At 36.2% G+C, this 17,806-nt stretch overlaps 1 protein-coding gene across 7 annotated transcripts in view; it reads right to left on the bottom strand.

Annotated features, from left to right (window-relative positions):
• PHF20L1 (PHD finger protein 20 like 1) overlaps nt 1-14,653 on the bottom strand; it is a 74,100-nt gene extending 59,447 nt beyond the window's left edge. For 4 of the 7 annotated variants that reach the window (XM_030794992.1, XM_030794990.1, XM_030794995.1 and 1 more), the window contains exons 1-2: nt 14,358-14,631; nt 12,109-12,228 (exon numbers count right to left, since the gene is read on the bottom strand). In XM_030794992.1, coding sequence (XP_030650852.1) covers nt 12,109-12,191 — 83 coding nt within the window. In that variant the 5' untranslated portion in view covers nt 12,192-12,228; nt 14,358-14,631. Of the gene's footprint in view, nt 1-12,108; nt 12,229-14,357 lie in introns of all 7 variants that reach the window. The other 3 variants (XM_030794991.1, XM_030794993.1, XM_030794996.1) reach the window with 2 other exon arrangements.
• Between the last annotated feature and the right edge of the window lie 3,153 nt (nt 14,654-17,806).

The raw sequence follows: 17,806 nt of genomic DNA, 5'->3' as shown, positions 1-17,806 counted from the left end.
TCAGAGTTTAAAGAGTCAGAGATAAGATGCCGATAACAATGATTAGAGATAACGAGAAAAGAAAATAACCATAGCTGACATCTATCAAGGGTTCAACAGAAAGAGATGGAGAGAAGGCAACTTCACTAAAAGTAGGATTTCTCAGTGCCAAAATTCTACATAGAGCTCTCTTACCCTTTATATATTACTGCAATATACCATAAAATTTCTGCTATATCCCTTCCCTAATTCCACTTAAAACTTCATGCTTTCTACTTGTGTAGAAAATAATCACCTCCACTGCTGAGCCTATCTTGCTCTCCCGTATGTCTTGTATACTCGAATCCCAGGAAAGAGTTTACCCTCAGAAAACTTAACAAGAAAAATAATTCACTCTAAAATGGATTCTTTATTGTTTATTTGGCTTAATGGAAATGAAGAGCATTCCAAAATAGAGAAGACTTTAAAATGATTCTTGCTGAATTTAACAGAATTTTCACATACTCAATTCTACTAATCTCAACTGACTTCTTGAGACCCTTTCTGAATTAGTGTGGGACCCTTTTGAATTAAAGTCCTCTAATGGCCAAGTCAAACTGTAGCCATAACTAGAGTAGAGCAAAGCCATCACCAAGAATAAAATTTTTTTCACCTTGTCTAAACTCCTATAGCATATTATTGCATTATCTGATATGTTGTCATTTTAACACTATGACTCCCACTTGTACAAGACTCTTCAGAGAGTGGCAGTATCTACAGATTCTGGACTAACACCATAATCTCATAAGAACAGAAACTGACCAAAGACGTTAGCTACATAGTAAACACACATTATCAGTTCCCTGTTGTATCAACTCTTAAGTGTTATCAAAACATAAATATGTTTTGCATAAAATTTATTTTTACATATTTTACAGAAACCTAAAATTGGAATTATTACCAGTGAATTCTTATTCTGGCTCACATTGTTAACTGTTTTACATGGGCAGGTCTGGACTCACCCACTAGATCAGGAGACTGAATTCCCTGAGGCTGCATGCAAAATGCTATGTGCTTGGTGTAGATGTATATGGGTATTCTTTTGAGGTGAGAATTCCCAAGTTTAATCAGATTTTCAAAGCGGTCCACATTCACAAAACCAAAAACTTTTGAAAGGCAAGATGATTTATTAACTCAAACTGTCAGCGCTTCATTATCCTAGGATAAAAGAGGGAAGCAATGGTGGGCATGCAGCTATGCCAGAAATATAATCTGATGGATTAATTTTAAAAATTTCTTTGCATTCAACATAGGAACATTAATACAATTAAACATCATTTGCATTTAAGGAATTCATTCTGATATATCTTCTAATTTAAAATATATATCCAGATTTTTATCTGTATTGATAAAAAAAAAATCAACCATGAGAAAATGACAAGGGAAATTAACTGATATAACCTAGAATCTCCTGCACTTAAGTCAAAATAGAGTTGATAACTACCTCGACACGTTGCAATCCACCAAGCAGGGCCAGAATATGCTGCCAAATGCCCTAAAGACCATGAGAATTCATGAAAAGATTTAGGATTTAACTAATTATTTGAATAAGCACCATATCAATCAAAATGGCAACATAATTTTATAAACTGCCTCAATAAGTTATTCAAATTATGTATTTTAAATAATCACTTTCTTATTTATATGGATAAGCCAATAGGATGTCTAATTAATGTAAATTTAGAAATTGACAGTTCCTCATTCATTTCATTTATTCAACAAAGAAAAAGAATCAAGTTAACACAATTCAACATAATGATAGCTAGTATAATAAAGACATTATGCTAGCATACAGCAAGAGTATCTGAACAAGGATGTTCTCTTGGACAAGGCAGTTCTTTATGTTTTAAAGGATAGTATGTATGAAATACACCTAAAATATGACTTAAACGTAACTAAAATATTAGCAGAATCCTAGGGATCTAGGACTAACAATTCAAAATAGTTTTGTGGATAAGAACTTCATCTACAACTATGGTAGTCATAAAAAATGACTAAAAGATTAGAAGAACTAGAAATAGAAGGGTAAGAGCTGTCGTACATCCAATTATTAGTGAGAGGATTATTTGTCAAATAACAAAAATTAACACAGAATGTAACCCAAAGCAAACAAAATATTCTTGTATCCTAGTTACCCTTTAAAATTTTTAGTTTCCTGGAAGCACTTTAAATTTACATTAAGCTTTATAGTTTTCAAAAATGTTTTCTCATTCACCCATTGATTATAACTGCAATAACGATATCACGTACTACAATTACAGTATTTTAAATTCAGCACTTTCAGATACTGCATGTTCATTTGCTTCATACTTTAAAAACAACAAACCGAAAGCAAAACTATCTCGATTAATTCAAACTCAATATTCCACAATGCAATGTTAATACAAAATAGTCTAAAAATTTCAAATCATTCCGATGATAGCTTATAGGTCAAAATAATATCTTCTCCAACACTGAAGTTTAAGAACCTCATCACATTATTTCTCAGGTCTTTTCAGACCTATTGATCCCCATAATACACATCTGGCATGAGCTGACAGTTGACCCTGCTTCCTACTTGTCCACAACTTTTACAACAAAGAGAAGAACAGAATTAGCTATGTCTTCTCTTTTAGAACCTTGTGGCAGGTACTTTGCAAATTAATGTTTCACTTCAGATCACTGTATTTAAGTTCCTGTTCCTCTCTCCTCCCACCCCTCAGCACCTGAATCCTGCCATGCCTATATTCACTCGCACTGTCAGTTCTAACCAAATCAAAATACCTGTACCATATCCTTTGTACTCACTATCTTCTCCCACCACAAGCATCCATTAGACCATAGAGAATTTCTTTCCTACTCCACTAAAACATGACCTTCCTGTCATGAGTAATTGACTCAAAGTTTATGAACTTCATACAGTTTTTTCAAGCTACAACTCAACTTTTGTTACTTAATTGTGCTAGCAAAACTCAAAATCTAGCAGGTTGCAATCACCCAGTTCTATTTCTTAACATTTAGTACTATACAAAAAACTTTACTACAGATAGTTATATTTGTTTATATGCCTACTGATTAAAGTCTGATGAATTTACATCGATTCCTCCTGCATTTGACTCTACCTTCTTAAAATAATGAATGTTCATGTTATTGTTATGATTAAAACTAATGTTTATGTGCCTACCATGTGGCATATAACATGCATTATTTTGCTTAAATCCTCAAAGAACCCTTTAAATGAAGTACTAATATTGTTACCAGTTTTTAAAGGGAGGTCATGGAGGCTCTGAAAGATTCAGTAACTTGCTCATGTTAAAAGAGGTAATGAATGGTGGATCCTTGAACTGAGGTATTCCTGTCCATAAAGACTATGCATTCAATCATTACAGATCCTGCATCTTGCAACTGATGAGTTTCAGTTCGTATTACATTTATGGCAGTGTTTCAATATAGGGGGCTCTTACCAAAGATGTATTAAAAACAGATAAAACAATACAAAAATCAAGTTATTTTATCTATTTTTTTCTTAAAATTTTACTTTTAATCTCTCGTATACAAGCAACATGCCTAAAGTTGGTTTTTGTTAGACCAAAGAGTACGGAAAATAATTGTACAAAATAAATATCCTCCATGCATAAAATTACTAAGCAAAGAGGCTCTTCTGTTTCATTATTAAAATTTCTCAAAAGGGCACTACATCTCAACTATGACTAAGTATGATACATCACATTATTAAAATTAAATAATTGGAGTAAAGAAAGTAGCTTAACTTTCATCACGTTTGAAACTCATAAATTTTAAAATTAAGAGGAAATCTAGGATATGATATGTTACAGAACTAAGGAAAACAAAAAGTGATTTTAAAAATAAATTAAATTTGCTAATCTAGGTTAACAAATATCATCTTATGTTTAGTTTTCAATCCAAAAGTCACAATGTATTTGCCATAATTTTCTGAAATGGTAACTAGGTTATTTCAAGATAGCCCAAAACTTTTGTCTTCATTCATCCTTTTTAAACCCAACAAAATTCAATAAACTTTGCTGGGCACCTTTTATGAGTAAGTTACTATGTTAAGGCCTTGTAGATGCACCATTTCATATAAGTAGCTTATACTTCAGTACCCTAGCTAATCATGATGTACCAGAAATAAATTTATTTCTAATTGATGGTAACTTTTTTGGCAATAAGAAAACAGACTTTCAAGACACTCTGAATATTAAGTAAATATCTATACTCTTCCTTCAACTTTACTGCAACAATCTTCTCAAAGTTGAGGTAATTATAATTACTGAAATAACATACTACTTGCATACCAATTTCTAATTTAATAAGAAGTATATTCTTATACGCTGACTAATGATCTGTAGCAAGAAATGATAGGGAGTGGTCAACACTTCTTCAAAATATTCAGTTACAGTAAAAATACTAAAAAACTAGGACCTTAATGAAGAACAGCAGAACTAAGCTGTCTTTTCAATACTCCGTTAATTTCTTTTAAAAATTGTACTACTGATATTCAAAACTTAAAATTAAAACTAGTATTTTCTCCCTCAGCTTAAAAGAAATCACTTAAAACCAAAATTAAAAACATAAGCATCTGCAGATGCTATTTCTGTCTACTCAGCAAAACTAGAATTGCAAAACATTCTTTTTAGTAGAGTTAACTACCACAACAGATAAACTGTTTCCCAGCTAGTGGCTTTCATCAACCCCCAACTAAAAACTAAACCATTATCTAATGTAATGTGACAGTGTGAAAACTCATAATACATAATAACATTCGGCAGGAATGATGTAACAAATAGGGAGCTGGATGTGTGTGATACGTGATGGCTGGACTTCAACCAAATGTCAGATAAGCAAAGACATTTTGTGGCATAGGCTTGCTAGACTTTCAGGGCCCTTCTAGATGCCAGACATACACTCACTACTACAATTGGTCAGAAACTACGGTGGCCCATGAACACTGAGCCCATTTAGTTAACTGAGGCTCAAAGCTTTAGGAAATCTATGAGAGACAATGGGCTGTAGTGGAGAGATCACTATATTGGGAGCCAAAAGGTTTCATGCCCAATATAGTTATACCCCAAATAGCTCAAACCTCTATTTTTTCCAAATTATATTCAGTTTTCTACATTTTTCTCATTTTCTCCTCTAGTAGCCAGCAGTTTTGAACTACCTATGACTTTTTGTCTATCTTACCTCTGCCTCAAGTTTGTGTTATTTATCCATCTAAAAGTGTGATTTAAAAAAAAAAAAAATCTGTCGTCCCTGAATAGGTGAAAATCAATAAAAAGAAATTGAGTTTGGAATTCAATTGCACCTGAAAGATCATCTAAAATGTAAGACTTTCATTTTAAGGTCATTAAAGCAGAGAAATACCTCTCCAAAATCACATAGTTCATGGCAAAATAGCACTTAAAACCCATATTTTATGACTTCCAGTTTAATTTATTTTTTCCAATACTTTTGCTTTTCAAAAAAACAAGGATAAGCAGAAAAAGCTTATAAATCAGAAAAAGTTACATAAAAAACAAATTAACATAAAAAAAGGAAGAACACTAGAGCAAGAACAACCTGAAACCAGGTATGTTTTCAAATAAATAAGTCTTCTCTGTCCCTAAATCATGCTTTTCACATTTTTGGAGGGGTAGAGAGAAGCTTATATTTAGCATTGTTCAAAGGAATTTATGGGGCTTTCTTTTGTGGAAATTTTAAAAGTTAAAGAACTAAAATGTTTGTGCACTGGTACAAACCTGCTTGATAATTAAACTGGATGATTCACTTTGACCTTAAGATTCAAAATTTGTGACTATCTAAACGTAAATTATCTCAGAATTTTTAAACAAAACTTACAGATTTCAAATGAATTGTCTGCAAGAAGGGTCCTTAACCTAGAGGTCATGTAAAAGTTTTCTATGAACTTATGACCATAGTATATAATTCATTTATTTTGGTGTATACATACAACTGAATATTTTTTCTGAGTCTATGGCTGGCATTGGTTTTCAAAGGTAATGACTCAAAATAATAATCATTACTTTCCACGTATAGACAAATTGAAAGAATACCAAATTACAAAAGACAAAAACTGCATGCATATTAATATTAGCAAAAGAACCTCTATTTTTGAAGTATTCACCTAGTGTTCCTACAATACTATACTTGATCTACATGTTACATTTTAAGACCATTCTCCTACTCTAAATATAGATGACACAACTTATCTCTAGTAGCATTTTCCTTTGAATAGTTAAATCTAATTAGAAAAAAAGTAACTTTTTATTCAGCAAATGTGTATTTTTATTTAAATTAACAAGTATTTGTACTTGCTACAATGTAAATTTCCTTAATTCTCCTATACTATTAAAATTCTGCACGAACATCTTAAAAACTCACATTTGCAAATGTTCCATACAGTTCAAAAAACTCCAAATGTGTGAAAACAGCATTTGCCAATTCAAATTTATACTGTTCTATTAAACTCTGATACTTGGAGATATCTCCACATTTTTTAATCTTTCATTTTCCTTTTCTTTAGATTTAGAAGAGAATTAAATAGAAATATCCCAAAAGAGTCAGAGGAGCATATCTCATCTGAATGTTTTAAATTGACTCTGTATTTCAAATTTATTTTAAGATTAACACCAGAGCATGTTATTTAATCTCTTGTGTTTTTGTAACAATCACTTACTGTAGAATAACTATTTTAATTTCAATCAAAAAACAGGAGTTAAATCAGTAGTCAACGCCAGTGTGATTTTATCAGTTTTATTACTAAACAATATTCAGAATGATTAGATACTTTAATATTTGCAAGCAAACTCTATAAAACTCTGTGGAAACATGAGGATTTTATTATCACTTCAAAAAGACTATCTACAACTTTGGAAGAACAAGACAGATGGAAAAACTGCTTGAGCCCACGAATTCAAGACCAGCCTGGGCAACACAGAGAGACTCTTTTCTCTACCAAAAAAAAAAAAAAGAAAAAGAAAAAGAAAATCAGCAGGTTACTATGGCATATGCCTGTAGTCTCAGCTACTTGGGAGGCCGAAGCAGGATGACAGCTTGAGTCCCAGGAGGTAAAGCCTGCAGGCTGCTTCAAGTCGTGATCTCATGACTGCACTGCAGCCTGGGCGACAGTAAAACTTTGTCTCAGAAAAAAAAAAGGAAAAAGAAAAAAATGTCATCAGCTTGTTGCAATGACATGTTTTGCCTTCTATGATTCCAAGCCACTCTCCTGTCAAATAAAGCTACATTTAAAAACTCAATCACTTAACTCTTCAGATCCCCAAAAATTTACTTTTCTGTTCTCCCTTTCCCCTTGCATTTACCTCAATGCTTTATGATTATGTACCAATCTGTAGAATTTAAAGCAATACATAATTTCATTTGAACCTTAAAAACCAACCTCTAAATAAAAGCCAGTAATACTGCTTCCATTTTACTGCTAAGAAAACCAAGTTAAAGGACTTACCCATATTCACAGGATTAATAAGCAAGTCTGAATTTAAACCCACCCGCTTACAGTGTTTCCAATGTAACTTCAACTCTCAACTTTCTCCTTCCCCAAATATACTTCCGTATCAACACACCTATACTCATTTTTATTCTTATGATGTTACTACCTTCCAGAGATTATAAAACTGAATATCAAGATTTGGATGCACAGAGTTTGTTGTGAAAAACATGATGAAAATAAGATAAAAAATAGTTGACTGTGCTAGCTGTAAACATTCGCATGCCAAGTCTTTATGCAGATGATTGAAAAAGTTAAAAGAAAATGTGTTTAAAATATTGTAAAACTATAATACTTTTAAAAATTAAAACAGCCCACACTACTCAGGAGTTATGTTTGGTCAGTGTAGGAGAGATCCAATTATCAAAAAGCAAATACTGGGACTAAGATGATTGACCTCTTGATGGCTTCTCAGGGCCTGTGTTCATTAGTACTGATAAATAAACCACCAATGAGTGTTCTTATGTAGCTATAAAGTCACTATGAAAATAAAAACAAATCACTACTTAAGGCCTGGCGCAGTGGCTCACGCCTGTAATTCCAGTGCTTTGGGGGGCTGAGGCAGGCAGATCACAAGGTCAAGAGATGGAGACTATCCTGGACAACATGGTGAAACCCCATCTCTACTAAAAATACAAAAAAAATTAGCTGGGCATGGTGGCGGGCGCCTGTAGTCCCAGCTACTTGGGAGGCTGAGGCAGGGGAATCGCTTGAACCTGGGAGGCAGAGGTTGCAGCGAGCGGAGGTTGACATGAGCCGAGATAGTGCCACTGAATTCTAGATTGGCGAAAAAGTAAGACTTTCTCAAAAAAATGAATAAAATAAGATAAAATAGAAATAAATAAATCACTACTTAAAAAGGTACAATGCATTTTCAAAGATAAGGTATCTTTCTGATCTTTAAGAATTATATGATATGGTTTATTCAAGCAATAATAACATACTTTTCCTGAGAAACACAGATTGAGTCTTCCTGTTAAATCAAATCTACCCTAAAGCTAAAAGTGAGAGCTTAACTTCAGATTATTTCCACCTACTAAATTTAGAGTTTATCCTTTTATGTCTAGACACATACCAGAAACTATTTTCCTTTTTTATATATGAGAAACCAGCCAGGAGTGCACTTTGGGAGGCTGAGGTGGGAGGATCATTTGAGGCCAGGAATTCCAGACCAGCCTGGGCAATACAGTGACACTTCATCTCTACAAAAAAAATTTTTAATTAGCCCAGACTTGTGGTGCACACCTGTAGTTCCAGCTATTCAAGAGGCTGAGGTGGCAGGATAGCTTGAGCCCAGGAGGTAGAGGTTTTAGTGAGCCAAGATCATGCCACTGCACTCCCAGCCTGGGCGACAGAAAAGACTCTGTCTCAAAAAAAAAGCAAGAAAAACCTTTAATAGGCATTTTAGGTTCTTCACTAGCACCACTTTCCTTTTGTATTTCTCTTCAAAAGGTAATTTATCAACATGTGATAAGTTAGTTTCTCAGTAATATACTGCTTATTGTAAATGTTTTGAGTATAGAGACAGTAAGCAAGATTTGCATTCCTGCTCCTCCCTATCCAATGCCTATAATAGTTCAAACTACATTTATCTCAAAGATGACTCAATACTTTTCAAAGAGAATTGAATAAATTTGGAAGACTAAGCATTCAATATGGATGCAAAAAATAGAATATGAAAGAAGGGAAAAAGAGAAGAGTGGGAGAAGAGGGAGAAAAGAATTTCTGTATATTTTCAATGATTAACTATAATATTTTGCTTCTCACAAGAATGTCAGTTTCTTGTCAAATAATCCTATAATTTTACTTAATATTAACGCAAAAATTTATAGAATTTCCATGAAATATAAAATGGTTATTTACAAATGGAATAATATGAAGAATTAAGTTTATTGTAATCCCAGCACTTTGGGAGGCCGAGGCGGGTGGATCACGAGGTCAGGAGATCGAGACCACGGTGAAACCCCGTCTCTACTAAAAATACAAAAAAATTAGCCGGGCGTGGTGGCGGGCGCCTGTAGTCCCAGCTACTCAGAGAGGCTGAGGCAGGAGAATGGCGTGAACCCGGGAGGCGGAGTTTGCAGTGAGCCAGATTGCGCCACTGCACTCCAGCCTGGGCGACAGAGCAAGACTCTGTCTCAAAAAAAAAAGAATTAAGTTTATTATCCTATTTATAAATAAAATCTTTTAAGAGCACTAATCTCATAGAACTTTTGTGTCCCATATAAAATTCAATACATCTTAGTAATTACATAGTTGGTCCAACAGCACACCACCTAATACTAAATTTAAGGGGCACCTAAGCCTAACTAGTTCTTGAAGCTACTGACATTAATAAGCAAAATTACAGTAAGGAAATTATTTTTGTAAATTACCTAGAATACATATATACAATATTCTTAATCCTTTTTTAAATAAGGAGCCACCTGAAACAGAATGCCACAATCTTTATATAAATCAGCTTATAAAAATAAAACTGATAACAAGTTTCAGTGATAATATGTGATTATTCTGGCTAATGCTTATTTCCATTAAAGAGAACTATTATTACCAGGGTCATTAAAATTAAATCTAAACTTCATCAGTGAGTATATTTGCATGACACCACTCAAATAAGCACATATGAATTTTGTTGCAAGAAGATACAACTTTCATTTGTTCTCTGAAATTCCAAGTATTCTAAAAACACAGAATACTCTGAAAGTACATTCAAGCATGGTTTTAAAAGTTCTTTTTTGTAGTCTTTTGAACTACTGGATCATAAATTTAACAGCTCCTAAGTTAGAAAACACTTTACTACTGAAAGAAAATTTCTCACTAATATCAAAGTTATATTAATGTCCCTGAAAATTACTGACAGAACTAATAAACTATGTGTTTTTCCAAAACTGGAAGCTAGCTCAACTGTAACACTGTCAGTTGGAAAGCCTAATATATTAATATGAATTAACTAAGTCACAAAGCCAGTAACTTACAAAATAAATAAATCACTTAAGAGTAATATCAAAGAAGTAACAAGTATTATTTCTTATACCCTTGTATCACACAGACATTTAGTAGTATGGCTTTGGAGTAAAAAGCTTCTCTTGATCAAATGAGAACCAAGATAGCCAAGTGCTGCCTCAACTGGCATTTTTTGTTGCATGGTCTAATACTGAGTTTCTCAATCATTTTCACCACCACCCACCCTCATTCCAGTTGTCATTTGGCAATGTCTGGAGACATTTTGATCGTCACTAGGAGAGATGCTACTGCCTAGTTCCCAGGTGCTTCCCAAACCCCTCCTGAGAACTACCATGTACATTCTTCACCTAGTGACAGTATCAATTAACCTCCCCATCTCAAATTGTAGCTTCAAACTGTCCTAAAGTGGAGCTCAAAACAAGAGGTCATTAAGCTGGGGTCAGAGATATGTGCCAAGCTCTAACGCCAGATGTTAAAAGAGAGAAACTCCAGCCTGGTCTATACAGTCAAATATCATGACTAAACAAGATTTCTCTGCCTGCCATTGCCAACTCAGGAAGCTGACTTAATACAAATCAATCAAAAGTAAATCTCCAAAACGCCCACTATGGTTTTAAACGAGAAAAAATGTCAAAAAGTCTGGGAAAGTCCAAGACCTGCTAAACCAGAGCTCGCATCAAAATAAATGGGCTTCAGGAGGAGCAAAGGCAGCATCCCTCCCAGAAGCAGAACCCCTCTAATGCCCCTCTCAGGTTAGGAGCCTGCAAATGGCAACAAAAAGACATCTGCTAAGACAGCAGAATGAGGCGCCAGTTAACCCGAATGAGGAACACGCTCCTTAGGAGAAAGGAGAATCCTCCTCATTCCTACTCTGGCCCAGGGACCCCTGCGTGTAGCTTCCCCTTCTCTCCTTTCCAGATAGTAGTTTTATACCAATTCATCAACTTTTCCTAATCACTGTATAAAGGCTATGTTGGGAGGTGTTTAAATTTACCACTTACCACAATGTCCAGAATAGGGAGAGACACACAAGTTCTGAAAGGACAGCCTATTTTGCACTGGAGACAGTAACAATCTGCCTTTAGGTTAAGGCCCACCAGGGAAAATAGGACGTGAAGTGTGATTTTGGTTTCAGTTGAGATAATGAATAGTGGAGATGTTTCTGAAAGTGTTCACTATGAAAAAATGCTATGCTAACCATTAATATACTCTGTAGTTTGAAAGACTACCACTGACAGACCAAAAATACCGATTTAAATCAAAATTTATCCAAAATGTGAGAAGTTGGTTCTCTGGATTACTCCTCTCTCTACTTCCACCAATATAGCTCATGTGAGGTATACATGAGGTATACATAAACCTCATACTCTAGACAATTATTTTCATTTCTCAAACACCAAAAATGATTGTTCTAAATAATTTAGTCAGTTGACTAAAAATAGTTTTTAAATGCTAAACCTAAAAAGCCTAGAGTAAGAAAACTAAAAAACAACATATATGTGTAATCAAAATGTGAATACACTGATGTTTCTGCTACCATCAGTGGAATTTACTGTTTTAATTAACATATGTAAGGCTACAGATATTGTGATATTTAGGTGAAAGTTCTATATTTTCCATACCATTTTTGTAAGTAGTCCAGTGCCTCCAAACGAGCACCAATCTCAAAAGTGATTCCAGGGCGATTTGGGGGCTTTTTACTCATCTTGAGATCCTATTCTTCAGTATTCTCTTTTCACTACCTCAAGAGAAAGAAAAAAGTTAGATTCCAATGCAGAAAATGCATAGGAAGTAGAGTATAAGGGAACAGGTAAAATTAAAATTAAACAGAATTTCTAAAACAATATATAAGAATATAAAATACTTGCCAAATTGTTAAGAAATTTGAAGGAGTATTACCAACATCTCTATATAAAGTTCTGTGCAATCTGCAGGCAATCTTCATAATGATTTAAGAAAAAGAACAAAGAAAAGATAACTGTCTAAAAAGAATGAATAAATGGACTGTTAAAAATTGTTAATAGCTAAAAATGCTTTACATTTTAGCTTCCAGATACCCAAGAAAATTCTCCACGGGGACAGCTGAAAATGTTTTCCTGCCTTTGAAAAATTAAGACAGCTGAGTGTTCTGGAATATGACTACTGAAATTCTTGAGAACAAAATCAATTTTTAATTTCAACAAGTATTTGTTGAGTGCCTCATAATACAAAACACTAGACAAGGCCCTACAGCACACAAAGATGGAGGAAACAGTAGGCACACTCCTCTGCCAGTGAAGATACCACTAATTCCTCTTGGGATTAGGATTTTTCATTACCCATGATCTCCCACCTTGGTAGCACACAATTCAACAATTTTAATTTAACATATAGTGTTACAAAAGAGACTGCTTTCTTATACTTTACATTCAACAAGCAATAATAACATGCTTTTGTTAACTCTGAGTATTTCTACTATATTTCAATATAGACAGAAAAGTGGTTGTAATGCTAGAACAAAAACTGCAAAGGAGTACCTATGTATCCCTAGGTCATTCACATGCAAAGTACTATATTTTGGGCCACAGTGGCCACCGAGCACACTTGAGGTGGCCTCTTTTTCACTAATGGGTATGTGAGGAATATGAATACATTTTGAGATAACCTAATCAAAACATAGCTCATAATTAACGTAAATTGATTGTTATCAGGGGCAAGGAGAGATCCGTAAAATGTCCTTCGATATTTGAGATCACTAATGACTATGTTCCCTACAGTTTAAAAAGAAAAAAAGAAACACACACACTTGTCATCTTTTATAATGGTTTTGTCACAATTCATAATAGACAAAACAGAACAACAAACAATAAATTCCAACTGCTCCCTCTTTTCTCTTTGAAAGAGTCTGATAGGTAAGGGAAAAAATAGCATCAATACTGGCCATGAAAATATGCGAACTCAAATACCCATGGTTGGATGGGGACAGTGCGTATCCTCCTGCTATAGTATGAGCAAATATTAGAGCATTAAAAAGTTAACAGGGAGCTTGCCCAGGGTGTAGCTGGTGCAAAAGAACAAATGTATGAATATTTTTAATAGAGGTCTCGTCAGTGCGCAACATGTAAGGCAGTTACTTAAATGTTTGTGTAGAAATCGAATCAACCTTTTCTGCTCTGTCACAGGAAGAATTCAGTAAGGGATAGTTCACAAGGTACACTAACATCTAGAATCAAACTTAGAGCCCATAATTAAGTGATGGATTGAATAAGTATAATCCCCTAGTGACACTTAGGGATGAAGTACCAGAAAAAAAACAAGATTTTCCTTTGTCTTAGGTTCGAAGAGGGAAGGATGAAGAGGGATTTGAATTAAGGAACTTTTATAAAGTAAGACAGTCTACTGGGAGTAAAACTTGAAGCAAAAAGAAGGCAGAAAGCACGGAGAGGGGTAAAAACAGAAAGGAAAGGAGCAAAGAATGGCAAGAAATAGGACAGTGGAAGTTTTCGGAGATGACAAGTTAGAGGGAAGAAGAGATGAGCAAGAAGACATAGAGACGGACAATGTAAAGCAATGGTCAGAGAATGACCGCCAGGCCAAAAAAGGTGAGGAGGTGAGGCCAGAGAGGGGGTGGCAGGAGACAGGCAGGAAAGACTGAGACCGGGCTGGCAGGGAGCTAGAGAAGCCTCCAGGTTTGACAGCCATCCGGCCCTCGGCAGGGGGGTAAGGAAGGGAGGGGAAGGGGGAGCGGCGGCGCCCAGACAATAGGGCCGGCAAGTTATGGGGAGGGAGGCGGGAGGGGAGCGGGCCGGAGAGAGAGACACCAGAATGGGGGCGTCCCGGGCGGCCCGGCGGGGCCAGGCGGCCTGCCGGCTCAGCCGCCGCCGCCTCTTACCGACTCGGCCTCCTCTCTGCACAGCAGCCGGGCCGTCCGGGGCCGAGCTGGGGCACGAGCAGGGCGGCCAGCCCGGGCCTCTGCCTCTGCCTCCGCCCAGGCAGCGGCCGGGGAGGGAGCAGGAGCGGAGCGAGCTGGGGCCGCAGCGCCGGATCGGCCCAAGGTTTCGCGGGAGGGAGCTGGGTCCGAGCCCTCAAGCTCGCTCAGGGGTCCGCTGCCATCGCCGCCGCCGCCGCCTCCGCCGCCGGCCAGCCCTGACGCGACGCCGGGCCCCGGCGACGTCAGCCGCCCGCGACGTGCCGGAAGCGGGCCTGGCCTTGTCACGTGACTCACGAGGGTTGGGCCCGGACCGCGCAGCCGATTGGCGGGCCGCCGTGGGAGGCGGGGCTTTGCAGTCGTTGACGGACCGCTAGCGGGCGGGGCTCTGGTTAGCGGAGGAAAGAACGCGAGCTCTTGGTGCCTATTGGTAGTTGTGAAGTGTTTGACCTTTGAGATTTGAGGACGAAGGGCATTACTTATTATTCTTGATTCGTTGGGAACCACGTCACCAAAACCCCTCTACCCAGGACCCTTGGCAAACTTTTTCAATGCACTACATGCTTTCTTAGATATCCACCCCATTCCACATCAAGAATAGAGCATGGTTACTACTACAAAATCAATAAACCTCCCTTGAATGGATGCTTTGTGATAGACACTAGGCTGTAAATATGTCACATGACATCACAACTGTACAACTGTATTACAATTGTATTGCTTTCCAGTGTTGGAGATCTTTACAATACAAAGACGAATATTACTAAGATGTGTGTGTACGTGTGTGCTCAGGCACAGCTGAATAACCTTAACCTATGGCTACATTGATATCACTTCCCCAAGACTACACAGCTAATGATAGCAGAACTGCTTTTATGGAATACCTACCCTCCCAAACTCTACTAAGCACAGGAGACAGTATCCCTGCTGTAGGGAGAAACCAATAAGTGAACACATTGAAAATAATATTGAAATGAAACATCTTTTTTCTCTTGCTTTCCACTGTACCACTCTGGCTTTCAAGTGCAACGTTGCATACAAATGACACGTATATTTATCCTGCTTCGTAGTGTAGAGTTAAAATAGCAAAGTAACTCTCTTTAAGCTCCAGTTATAGTAAGATTTGGTAAATTAAACAATCATTCTTTTTTTATTCAACAAACATTCATTCAGCACCTACTATGTCACTAATAGCTACTAAGCTAGACTGAACATGGTGATACATAGAAAAGATATAAATAAGACAGTCTCTAGTGGATAGTTGTTATCTTGTTTTTTGGTTTCCCAGCATCTCAACTTTCTTTCCATGTTTGAGAAATTTCTCATCATGGTTGCATTAGTTCAGAACACCAAATACTTGTAGCCTCTTCCTTAGGACATGACAGGATTATACTTTCCACCCTCCTTAGAATTATGTATGGCTATTTGATTTGCTTTGGCTGATAAAATATAATTAGAAGTGAGATTTGTCATGGCCAGTTGGTAATTTTTAATGCCAGCTCACCAAACTTTCTGTCTCTGGCATGGTGTAAAGCACTGTTTGAGATGATAGCTGCTCTACCATTCAGGTTCTAGACAGATTATGATGAACCAAGGCCTCACTGATAATCTACAACTACTGTGTTGTATAAGGAAAGAAATAAATATTTATTATTTTAAGCTATGGAGATTTGGGCGCTGGATTGTTTGTTACATGGCATGATCCTACCCAAACTAAATGATACATCCACCTTATGAATCTTGGATGCAGAATCAACCTCCCACTAAATAAGATGAAAATATCAGAAACTCATGTTTCCAGTCTCCCTTGCAGCTAAAGTTCTAGCCTCAAGTAAAACTCTTTTACCAAGGACTTTGTATCAGAAGTTGCTAATGATGTTCAAAATAAGGAAACTTTTCTCCCGCATCTGTGGCAGTACCAGTATTCAAGTTTCTGATGGTCAGCTTGGAGTTAAATCTTTCTGAACTCTGGCAGAACCCCTGCTGAATCACAAGCTAGTAATTCAGAAAAAATAAATATCTATTATTATACACCACTAAAAACTTGAGGTTATTTGCAATTTAAATAAAATACATACATAAAGAATAACAGATTCTGTCCATTCTCCCAACTATTTGTTGAGAATCCACCCTGGAAAGATGATTGTTCCATTTTAATTGGAACTTGACAGTGGGTCTTCCAATAATGACACTTGAAAGAAAAAACATAAAATAAGGTCTTATGTAAATGATTCCTGGCTTCAGTGGATTGTGTAGGCTTAGTAATCCTCTGTGGAGTTAATACTGTTCCCTAGAGGGCACTTTGGAAATGGAGGATGGTATTTTATTGTCTCAGGATTGGGGTAGGGCACTGCTACTATTTAGTGGGAAGAGACCAGGGCTGCTAGACATCCTGAAATGTACAGTGCAGTTCCACACCCTGAAGAATTGCCCCAGGTCATGCATGACTTCTAGATGTCCTTCCAGACATTCATGTAGGTGAAAAACCTGTTTATAATTGTCTGTGCCTAGAACTGCATTTCACATATAAGTATTTTTGGAAGGTTTTAATATACATTAAATTTTGCAGGAATGAAGCAACTGTGTAATGTAAGGGAACACTGACCTTTTTTCTGAACATTACCAGGAGTCTATCTCATTTTAAAATATCATGCAACCAATGGCTAATTACTCATAGTATTTGAGGCACTGATAGAATGCACCCGTGTCAGTCTAGTTGCATAGCTGTTATATTTAGGGAAATCTAAATTTAGATACAAGCACTTCACTACTTCATTATATATTTCTGTGATACATGACTGAATGTTATGTATTGAAATATATATGATTTTTATGAATTATTTTCATAAATTCTTTATATTATCATTCTCATATTGATTTTTAAGTATATATGTATAGCTTGGTTATGTTATTTATGAATTTAATTTCAGAAAGTGAAGAGGGTGTGAATGTAATATTGACTCTGAAAGGAAGGCATTAAGCCTGATAAAACTGACAAAAAATTCATGTAGGATGTCATTTCCTCTTTTAACCACATAGAGTCAAAGATCAGGATCAGGGTAGGGTTACATGATATACAAAATTCTAGTACTGACTCCCTGGCCATGTAGTGAAGCTATGCATTGCTCTGTCCCTTCTCCTCTCTTCCACCCAACACACCCTGTTCCAGATGGTTGATACCCAGCCATCAGTCACTCCATCTCCAAATATAGAAAGAAAGAACTTACAGCTGTGTTTAAGCAGAACCAAACAAGCAGTGAGCAAATTATCTTGAAACAACAGTTGTTAGGCAGAAATCACTGAACTAAATTCCTCCAACATTAAAAATATGAATATGGAACCATAATGTCTCCTGGAATATTTAACAAATGTATACCTATTTTAAGGTAGAAAAAAAGTTACTACTAAATACC

The sequence above is a fragment of the Nomascus leucogenys genome, chromosome 16, assembly GCF_006542625.1.
Source record: "Nomascus leucogenys isolate Asia chromosome 16, Asia_NLE_v1, whole genome shotgun sequence".
Taxonomy (NCBI): domain Eukaryota; kingdom Metazoa; phylum Chordata; class Mammalia; order Primates; family Hylobatidae; genus Nomascus; species Nomascus leucogenys.
The sequence above is the reverse complement of the archived record's forward strand: the minus strand, read 5'-3'. Positions and strand labels throughout refer to the sequence as shown.